Genomic DNA, 10,669 nt, shown 5'->3' on the forward strand with positions numbered 1-10,669 from the left:
GTAGTGGTGTTGAGTCCGAACTAGCATTATCTATGTCAAATTACATTTGTACCTAAATAGTTAACCTGCGTGGGCTTGAGAAAATGATGTTTCATGTATGTTGATCTCTATGTCAATATCATTGATTTTCATATTCGTCTAGAATCTTCTCTTCTTATAGAGGGACAAAATAGATCTCTAGCTTATTTCGTCGATTTGGTTTGGAGATGTGGGTAGAGGGTGCATTTGTCCTGGATAGAAACTTTTCATAAGTGCCACTAGATGATGGATAGGCATTATGTGTCATATGGATAATGGTACCTTGTTGCTCTTCCCTCATTATGTGTTCCTCATGCACAATTTTACGATTGTAATAAAAAAAATCAAAAGTCAACTGATTGTGATCTTTGGGGTGATGATCTTCTTTATGCCCCACATTTATTCCTTAATGTGTATATTGGCCTTTCCATAGGCAAAGAACAATTATAAGGCAAAGGGGAATTTTGAAGTTTGATGTAGAAGGTAAGTGATGTATAATCCAACAAGTTACTGTGGTTGGTGTATTTTTAATGTTTCGGAGTTTCAGGGTATTGTAGGTATTTTTAAAGCACATAGGTTTTTAAAACCAATAAATTAGCATTAAAATTAATGATTATAAATACACATATTTGAGTGAGGGGCTTGCAAAATTTTGGATTGGATAGTTGTAGACCAATGATGTGTAGAGAGGTTAAGGGTTCTTAATGGTTTTTCTAATGAGGGTTTACATTGGATCATTAGTTATTGAAGTCTATTGTATGCGAGAATTTCTCCTCTCCTAGCATTCCTTTGTTGCATGCCATCACTTCAAGAGCGAGAGATGGGACACCATGATAATCCTAAGAAGAATGTTGATATGTGAGTTGTCATTTGAGGGCCTTATAGTGTATGGTCATGGTCTAGTGTTGGCTCATGAATGATCGCAAATGAGAGCATAGAGCCATTACACGAGCCATTGTTGCTATTGTTCTTGTTATTGTTGCTACTCCTATAGTTGATGTCGCTCCTACTCTTCTTTCTACTACTACACTACTACCACTCATGCGGCTACTTCTACTCCTACACTAACTACTATGTCTCTTGAAACTACTTCTACTCCTATTTCTCACTACCACCACTTCTAACTTCTACTGCAGAAAGATTTGTCATCTTGAGGGGTGTCGCACTAAGTGCACATTTTTGTTTCTATTACAAGTATTTCTCCTTGCTAAAATTGCATGTTGGAGTCAAATCGTCATATATACCCTTTCATTGGAAAAACGGGGGAGAGTGGTTATTGTGCACTCTCAAGTTACCAACAATCGCATACTACAACTTACATGAACTCTTCCTATCCTCTCTCGAATGATTGGTTAAACCAAGAAACTAGCTACCTTAATAGGGCTTAAACATTAACCATTGCAGTTAATGATATATAGAAAATACAACAAGCATCAACACAAACACAAACAGATCAACGATTGTCTTCAAATGAGCACTTAACGTTAAGCTCATGTAAAGTGAGAGGGATAATAGATAGAATAGAATATCAACGAGAAGGCCAATTTGACTTATAGGACCAAATCAACCTATCATCTTGTACATGACCCTTTCTTAAGACTCTTGAGTGAAAAATCTCTATGCAAAAATAATTCATTCACATGTCTTCTCACCCTCTTGGTGGACATTTGAGTATGACACTTAAATATGTTGCATGTCTAACAAGTGTCATCACATTCCTTTCAAATTGCAAGATGCACTAAGCATGTGATGTTTAGTGCTTCTATGGGTCGAGCATCTATTTCTATATATGATGACATGATATGATGTTGAGGATTTTACCCCTAGTTGATCACATAAAAACAAAATTTTTATTTTCTCTATTTCATTCTATGCACTAAGTGAGATAGTGTCACATCACACTTCCACTTAATAAAGTAACACAAACTACCATGGCGTTGAATAACATCAATATATTTCCCATCCTCGAGTATCACTTTGGTTGCATTGATTCTCAAACATATAATACTTATTCCAACCTATTTATCCTACCAAGATATTTGAAGCTTTGCACCACTTGTATTGGTTCTCCCTTGTATGTAAAAGTGGGTAGTGTCTTGTTTGTGTTGCCTTTATTGTCATAATTTTTGTCTAGCCCACAATAACATTTAGTCACTAATTTGATCGTGTAAAGAATAGAGTGTGATTCTATGTAGTGGAATAGGTTAATGGTGTTGTGTGTGTGTGTGTGTGTGTGTGTGTGTGTGTGTGTGTGTGTGTGTGTGTGTGTGTGTGTCAAGATAGATAGATAGGGAAAATGGAATACTCAAGAAGATGTATCTATTAGGAAGTGGAGAACAACTACAACAATATGAATATTACAAAGGAGATTACCCGACTCTTTACGAAGTAGGATGTGGGTGCTTTATATAAGGTCGCGCTCTCTCTACACTCTCTCTTTAGAACCTTGGGGAATGTAGAGACTCATTAGTTATGGGGAATATGGAACTCATTAGTTATGGGGAAGAGAATATGATTATATGACACATAGTTAATGTATAAGTAGTGGTGACTTTTGACCTTTGAGTGCTCATAGATTCTCAAAAGGTGTGTTCACACACTAGATTAGGTTGAGCTTGACTCTCAACAGATCAAATGTGTTCAATACTTCAAGTAAGTGTTTCATATTAGGCAAAGTATACGAAAATAAAACAACAACAGCAGTATATAGGAGCATAAAAATAAGGTGATGCATGAGTTTTGGGTCATCCAATCCTTCTCCTTTTGAAGTCTTGTTTATTGTATCTTTTAGGTTTAGCGATACGTAGACCAAAGAGTGGGAGAGAGTGCTTGAAACCCATGTTATTCAAAATGTACTTTGAAAAACCACTATCCATGTTCAATTGGCACCTTACTTTCAATACAATCATGTTATACATACTCTATGCTCTAATGGCATTCCAATCTCTATCGTTGTTTTCTAACGCTCTCCCTTTGATGCATTGTCAAAGGCTTTCTTGAAGTCCATAAAACAATAATATATTGTTTTCCCATGAAGTCAATTTTCTTCCATAATAACTCTTATTGTCCCCAAATGGTTAGCAATTGAATGTTTTGGTCTAAAGTGTGCTTCACCAAGTACTCATTTAGGATTATGTTCAGCCAATGAGCTAGTCTTTTGTCCCATGATACTGCTATATAACTTTCCATAACTAAGCTAAACACGATAATCCATAGTTGGATACCACATTTTTATCTCCATGTTTATAGATTGGTTTAATCCAATCCTCTAAAAAACCTTGCTTGATATTTGATCCATGATCATTGTTATCCATACAAGAGTTTACGGTATTGTCCATTTCAAGATCTCACTTGTTATTATAGTTGCATCCATTGCTTTGACATTAGACATCTTTTTTGCCCATCTATTAACATTTCCAATACACATGCATGATATGGTGTTTCAATACTCAAAGTCATAGGCATACCCCATTGTGCATATAAAGTTTGCATATTGTTCCATCTCCTCATTGGTGAATTCACTAATTAGATCTTCCTTTTTGCCCCTTGAGTTGTCAACGTTGATAGTTTTGTTGGAGTTTAAACATTTGTGTTTTGTTCTGTTCTTGCATTTGATAGTATTGTGTCTTCTTTCTCCTCACCATTCATCAAAACAAGCATTGTATTGGAAATTAAGCATTCATTGTCTAACTACATTGAGAATGACATCCTTCAATTGCTCCCAATAGTTTTCACATCTTTGCCGAGGGAGAGGTTCATGACATAAATCTCAACCTCATTTGCAAGTAGATTAGCTTTTCCATAGCAAAGCCGCATAATGTACTCTTGTTCCTTTTGTACTCTAATGCATTGGTCAATGTGCAATTTTTTTTCTTGTAATGTACAAGCATAAGGGCTTGTGGTCTTAAGTCTAGTTATAATGGGCTAATACTAAATGTATTCACCATGATACATCACATTATTTCACCGATACATAGTCAACTACATTTCATCCCCCTGAGGATGAAAGACATATCAAAATATTTGTCATTGGAAACGCATGGGTACCATTGAGAATATGCAAATTTGTGAAATTAAGCATGTGTATAGGAATCTTAACATAATACAATATTCGGACTCAAGTATGAAATTTGACTCCGTTACATTATCATCAACTTCTATTTTGATAAGTTACATCTCTAGCATTAGAATCTCACACAACCAACACTTTTTCAATCTTATCATATGTAAGAATGCCAACACATACATCAGATAAAGGATCGTGATGATCTAGCTCATACAAGTTATAGTAGTTGGACTCTCTAATATGCATGTAACAACATGCCAAATAATGTTATCTTTACATAGTGTTGCATCAACCCAAATATATCTTTTGTATTCATGATACTTGCATGGATACTCGTATGTAGTTTCCCAAGCCTAGATTCAATACCTAACTATAGTGACTACCCAATTTCATATATAATATGTGAAAATGGTATATTTTTTGTCTCATAGGTCATATTTGACCTTCAAGAACGATAATAAAGATGATCATTGGAAGACATTTCACACCCAATATTGACCATTTACATATTGAGTATGAAGTTATGCAGTTTTAGCTTATTTGATCTTACCAATGCTGTGACAATTTTTAATGCATGATTTACTATGTTTTCTAAGAGTTTCAATAGTCACAAACACAAGTGCTTCTAGGCTTTGAACTATTCCAATTTTTTGTTACTAACCTAATTGAGAAGCCTTGTGATGCTTCTTTGTTGGAGTGTGTTTGGGCCTCTCTTGTGTTGGATTTAGTATCCCAATATGCAATCTCACATACTACTGCAATTTCACCTGATCATCTAATGATGGTTTTTGCCAAATACATAATGTTCTTTTATTCCATATTGATATTTGATGTGGTCCAAATGGTGCGTCTAGGTGTTGTGTTCTTTGATCTTTTCAAGGTTCAAACCTATGCATTGATATTTTGGAGTGGTACTAACCTATCTAACTCATTGGTTGGTAGTATTGGAGGCCTAGACTTCAAAGACCTACTGGGACAACCGTCCAATCGAGTTATATTTATTACTAGGCAAAAAGTCCTATGCACTTGCCCCATGGACTTCTACAACCATTAAATTTCCCCCTAAACCTTGGGAGAGCATTTTCATGGATTTTGCTTTGGAGCTACCTTTTCTTAGGGTTAGAATGTCCTTCCAGATCCATTGATTGATTTTCAAAGTTGACTCATTTCATTCATGCAAAAACACTTGGATCATTAAATCATAGCCCTCAATTTGTTGGGAGATATTCCATAGCGTTTTTGCATGTTGAGCTCTATTTGATTTCAAGACATCATAAAGAAAGTAATGGTTAAAGAAATTGTAATAATTAGACATTTGAGCAATATTTCACATTGTTTATCATTTACAAACATGATAATTTGGGCAAAAATGTTCTCTATTAGATAAGTTTGACTATATTGACTCAATTAAATCCTACACAAACCAAACACCATTCTTTCTCAATTCAAGTACCATCATATTGATCCCCTCAAGTTTTTGGATATGGTCTTCTCAACCCTAGTGTACAGATCCCACATCAATAATCTTGTGGACCCCGACCTAAGTTTCAACACCATCTCAAACCTACAAGGAATATCTAAAAAATGCAAATTTGTATTGTAAGGAAGCTCCTAATCTTGTTTAACGTTAGGAGATTTGCACAAGCAATCCTAAGGGGTTTTCCCCACTCAAATTTATGATATTTCACAATAAGACAACAAATAAATATAATTTTCCTATCACGCAATAACAATGAATACAAAGTGAAGATATTTTCTACATGTGTCAATCTACAAGAAACCAAATTTCTTACTTCAGCGACAAAAAATGAAATTATAAGAATGGTTTACTCTAGTTGCTACAAATTGGACATCAAATAGAGCTTAGCTATCGAGGGAGTTGGCATCATGAAGGGTTGAACAATACTACCAAACACTAACTTGGATTCTAGTTACACCATCTTTCATGATCTTTTAAAAGGTCTAGAAACATGAACATTGTATACCTAATATATCCAATCAACTTGTGGGCAACTTGGCTATGTAGGTATTTGACATATGAAGGACTAGCACACTAGCATCAAACTTATAATTTAAATAGGTATGATTGTCTCTTTGACAAGTATATCGACATGTTCAACAAGTCAAAATACCTTGCTCCTTTAATTCTAAAGACCTCTTGTGTAAAGAGAAAAGCTCATGTTTAAGAGTTACGCCTTCATTGTCCACATCTAGCCTATTTACCCATCTATTTCAACAGATTCCTAAACACAATGAGTCTCCTCAATTCAAGGATGTTTTGTAGAGTCAATTCTCTCTATATCTAGTCTCTTTACCCCATCTTCATGATTTGTCCTTGTCTAATTCAATAGATTCATTAAGATCACAAAGAACATACCCAATGAAGGAAGTTTCTTGAGGTGTGTTTGACATTTGGTTCCATCATCACAAAGTATTCTTGATGAATGCTAATACAACTTTGAATAACCTCTTTTTCTACTTGTTATTTAGCCAATCCCCATTTCAAGCATTTGCACGTAAATGTTCTGTGCACAGTAGCAAGCATTCAGATGAGACACATGCCCCAGGTTGAAGATGAGTCACCAATGCACTAACTCTCAGGGAATCAAGAAATTCTGTTGCTATGGGTGTTACTGTTAGAAACTCTCCGATAGAAGCTCAAACTCATAACCTGATGCTTGCGAAGTACACTGAGTTCAAGCCCAAGTCTACTTCGGATAAGAGATGAGCAAGATTTCAACATGATTAATTAAACAGGATTTCAACAAACTTAATACTATCTATAACAAGCCAATATGAACGAACTATCGCTAAGAACCATTTTCTGTAATCTTAGAGAATCTTCTCACAATCTGATTCATAAGTTTACTGTTAAATTTATCTAGTCTTTTAATGGGCACAAATTCAATTCAAGAGGCAGAGGTTTACATCAAAAAACTTTAATAGGAACAGAAGAGTACAAAGAAAAAATAACATAATTCAGTGCACTCATTATACAGGATTATGTTTTTGACACAACAATGCCACCAATTGTAACATAAAACTAGGGAAAGGGTCATTTGAGTTCATTCAATAAAAAAAAATCATAGTAAATTAATTTATTGAGCTATCAAATCATATTAATTCTTCGATATTCTAAAAGCTATATATCTTGAACTGCTCTGAAGCATAACTTCAAATATATATCAGCTGACAGATGTCACACTGGGCTCCTAACAATTTAGCGAAGCAGCAATTGCACCAATGAAATTTCACATATTGTTTCACGCATTTCAGTAATCATTTTTTCATATAGTGCTTAGAAGATTTGCAAAGTTGGGATCTTGTCTGAAAGCTTATATTTTAAGGACTAAAATCAGGAAGTCACAGGGCAGCATACAAAGTTTTCATATCAAGAAGATACTCACAGCAATAGTGAGCATCTAACACTCCAAGCATATGCAGTCTGAATCTATCAAACAACTCATCTATCCATATTCACTCAAACACCTATTGATTTTCACCCAGCATTCAATTGCATAGCTCTCCTGATTCTTCATAAACAATACCATAAAAAGCAGACGGCACTAAAAAGGACCACCGATGAATACCTCTGTTTCAAACATACCCCCACATCTCGTTTCTGTGGAATGAGCCCCTCAATCAGGCATGCTTTTTACATTCGCAAAACTATCTACTACATACAGTTATTCATAACACCAACCACACCCCAATGAAACATGATGAAGAGACATACATAACACACAAGCAAATTCGCACGCAATGCACATGAATCTATCCTGTGTGATAAAACTTTCATACCAACAGGAAAAAATACACTATGCAGGTGCAGCAATGATAGGCCTCCAAGCTGTTGGTAACACCAAAGATCACACGCAGCATCAAAATGCACAGCAAGTTGTCCAATCAGCTACATCCAACAAATCAGCTACATCATCACGAACACAGCACATCAAAGGAATCTTTTCACCATCAAATGGCCCACCACAGCTACCAGCAAATCCTCGGCCCCACTCAATAACTACCAAAGCCCAGGGCATATTTTAAATAAAGTCAGAAACTAACTATTGTCGACCTAATTGCAAGGGCTCTTTCTTAAAATAAAATATCTAGAAATCAACATTCCATATGTTCCATAATAGAGCATTCATAATTGCAGCCCAAAAACTGGTGAAAATCCAGGTAGCATGCATATAAGCAAGGAAAAAGTTTCTTTAGGTGACGGACTAACCATCCAGAAGCAATGTAGCCTCTGTCAAAACACTGCTGATACATATGTCGAAAAGTACAGGAAGTAGAAACCCTTAAAATATGCACAGCAAACACAGGAATACAGTAATCCTCCTAAGTCCATCTCTTGTAGCTGCTGGCAACCCTGCAGCAAATAACAAGCTTCTTTTAATTGAAATTTTATGCTTGAGCACACCTCGAATAGAGAGGGATGGTACAATGCATTACCTAAACATCTGAGTTGGGTGAAAGGCTACGGGAGCGAGGATCTGGTGTGGGGCTGTGGCTATGGCTTCTTCTTGCATCCCTTGGTGCAGCAACAGCATCAGCAGCAGGAGATGGAGATGCACTCTTCCCTCCACGAGATGAAGCATTACGAATTGGAGAGACATCCCGTGCTTTCAGAGGTGAAGTACTTTGACCCACAGATGGACTCCGCCCTCTTGGTGAAGCACTGCGTCTGATGAGAATTCAACTAATTAAATCAAAGCAAAATAGAAACCAAAATATTACGAGATTCAAACATTACTCAACCTTTTTGTATATGGAGACTCGGTCCTTTCATATGATTTATGGTGCTTTGGCCTCTCACCAGCTGCATCTCTACTGTTGCTCCGACTCCGGCTCCTTCTTCGGACAGGACTGCGGGAATGGGAACGGGAGTGGCTCAGACTCCGACTTCGGCTGCGCTTACGGCTCCGGTGATCCAGATCCCGGTTTCGATCCCTGCGGTACCTTCCCCTACTCAGGCTCCGACTCCGACTTCTTCTACGGCTGTAGTCCTCCCTGTGCCTGCCATTAATAACTAAATTGTTGAGCAGGAGAAAGAGGGAGCAATACAGTTACACTAACTAATCATTTAATAATAGAAGGAAATGGGTAGGGAAAAAACAATACCTCGATCGTCTCGGACTCCGGCTCTCAGAGTATGATACTCTCCCTCGATCACTATTCATACATCAAAGAACTTAAGAATCTGTTCACAGTTCTCTACCAGGCAAAAGATATTCATGCATATGCAAACATGGCATAAAATCAAACACTTCCAATAATATAATTTTGCTCATGCATTCATTGAGAACTAGAGCATATACCTAGTCCTTGTTTTGGGGCCTTTTCTGAAGAATAGAATCAGTGTAAGCATTAGGTTACTAAAACTACTCTTGAATTGTATCATCATTAGATAGAAATAAATTCAGAAAGTATACTCACATAGACTCTGCATTAGGACCATATTTTGCAAACTGCACCATGATTTCCCTTCCATCCACAACTTTCCCTGCATCCCAAAGAAAAGGATCAATTAGATAGAGATACATCATACAACCTACAATCAGAGAGAGGTGTAGCAAGAAGGGAATCATGCAATGTAGGAGGAACTAGTTTTTATGATGTGAAAATGAATTGAAATTCAACCCCACCGTGGAGGCGATCAACCGCCTTTTGAGCTTCATCTGCATGCTTGTAGCGGACAAATGCAAACCCACGAGACTCGCCAGTTCTATAAATTAGAAATTTTTTCAGAGTGAGGATGGTCGGTCGACGTTCAGGAGATCGAATTTGAGAAGACAAAAAAGAGAAAGAAAAAAAAAGTAAGTACCTGCGGTCTCGGGGGATGAAGACGTCGACGACTTTACCATAGCGATCAAAAAGGGGGAAGAGGTCATCTGCACTGGTTCCTGAGAGAGAAGAACAGATGATTTGTAGAGGGAACAAGAAAAAAAGGAGAAGAAATCAGAAGAGCTCTCCTATTATCTAATCAAATCTCAGACACGGCAAGGGGATGGAGCAGAGGAAACAAGTGAAACAGGGACAAAGGACATGGAAGCAGAGAAGAAGGAGGGAGGGAGGGACTTACGGAAGGTGATGTTGAGGACGAGGAGGGAATAGGTATCCCTGATGTCTGGGGGGCCCGAGCGACCGAAATGCGACATAATCCTCTGCTTCTACCTTCTGCTTCTGCTCTCCTCTGCTTCTGCTTCTGCTTCTGCTTCTGCTTCTTCTTCTTCTTCTTCTTCTTCTTCTTCTGCTGGAAAGAAAAGAATAGGAGGAAAGCCCTAACTCCCTACCCCAAGAAGAAGATTGATGATGATCATGGTATGCCTATGGCTATGGGTATATGGGGGGGGTCATGGCCCATGGGCATATGGCTACATGGGTACATGGGCATATGGCTACATGGGTACATGGCTATGGCTATGGGGTTGCTTGTTGGTTTGCCAAGGTATTGTGTATGGTTATGGGTCTAGGTATGGGCCTAGGCATGGGTCTAGGTTTGGCTCTGGGGATTTGGGTATAGATGGACCATGGTGTGCCCTTTCACACGCACATTCACCGCTTCACATGCCTCTCTTC

General features: G+C 37.5%; 1 protein-coding gene across 4 annotated transcripts; it reads right to left on the reverse strand.

Annotated features, from left to right (window-relative positions):
• Positions 1-7,847: 7,847 nt before the first annotated feature.
• LOC147858987 (uncharacterized) lies at positions 7,848-10,328 on the reverse strand. Of its 4 annotated transcripts, XR_015530369.1 has the most exons (10): positions 10,173-10,328; positions 9,915-9,993; positions 9,736-9,815; positions 9,527-9,593; positions 9,409-9,432; positions 9,212-9,262; positions 8,849-9,106; positions 8,543-8,774; positions 8,316-8,459; positions 7,848-8,105 (listed from the first exon to the last, which is right to left on the reverse strand). XR_015530369.1 is itself a non-coding variant. In XM_087325979.1 (8 exons), exons 1-8 carry the CDS (start codon positions 10,246-10,248, stop codon positions 8,543-8,545), a joined length of 867 nt encoding a protein of 288 aa, XP_087182105.1. In that variant the 5' UTR covers positions 10,249-10,328; the 3' UTR covers positions 8,176-8,542. The 4 variants fall into 4 exon arrangements, 1 of the variants encoding a protein (XP_087182105.1); XR_015530368.1 differs by having other exon boundaries at positions 8,316-8,774; XR_015530370.1 differs by lacking the exon at positions 9,409-9,432 and having other exon boundaries at positions 8,316-8,774.
• Positions 10,329-10,669: the final 341 nt, after the last annotated feature.

Source organism: Azolla caroliniana, unplaced genomic scaffold, assembly GCF_043228905.1.
Source record: "Azolla caroliniana isolate FFs.n. ecotype wild unplaced genomic scaffold, voAzoCaro1.0.p SCAF_10, whole genome shotgun sequence".
NCBI lineage: Eukaryota > Viridiplantae > Streptophyta > Polypodiopsida > Salviniales > Salviniaceae > Azolla > Azolla caroliniana.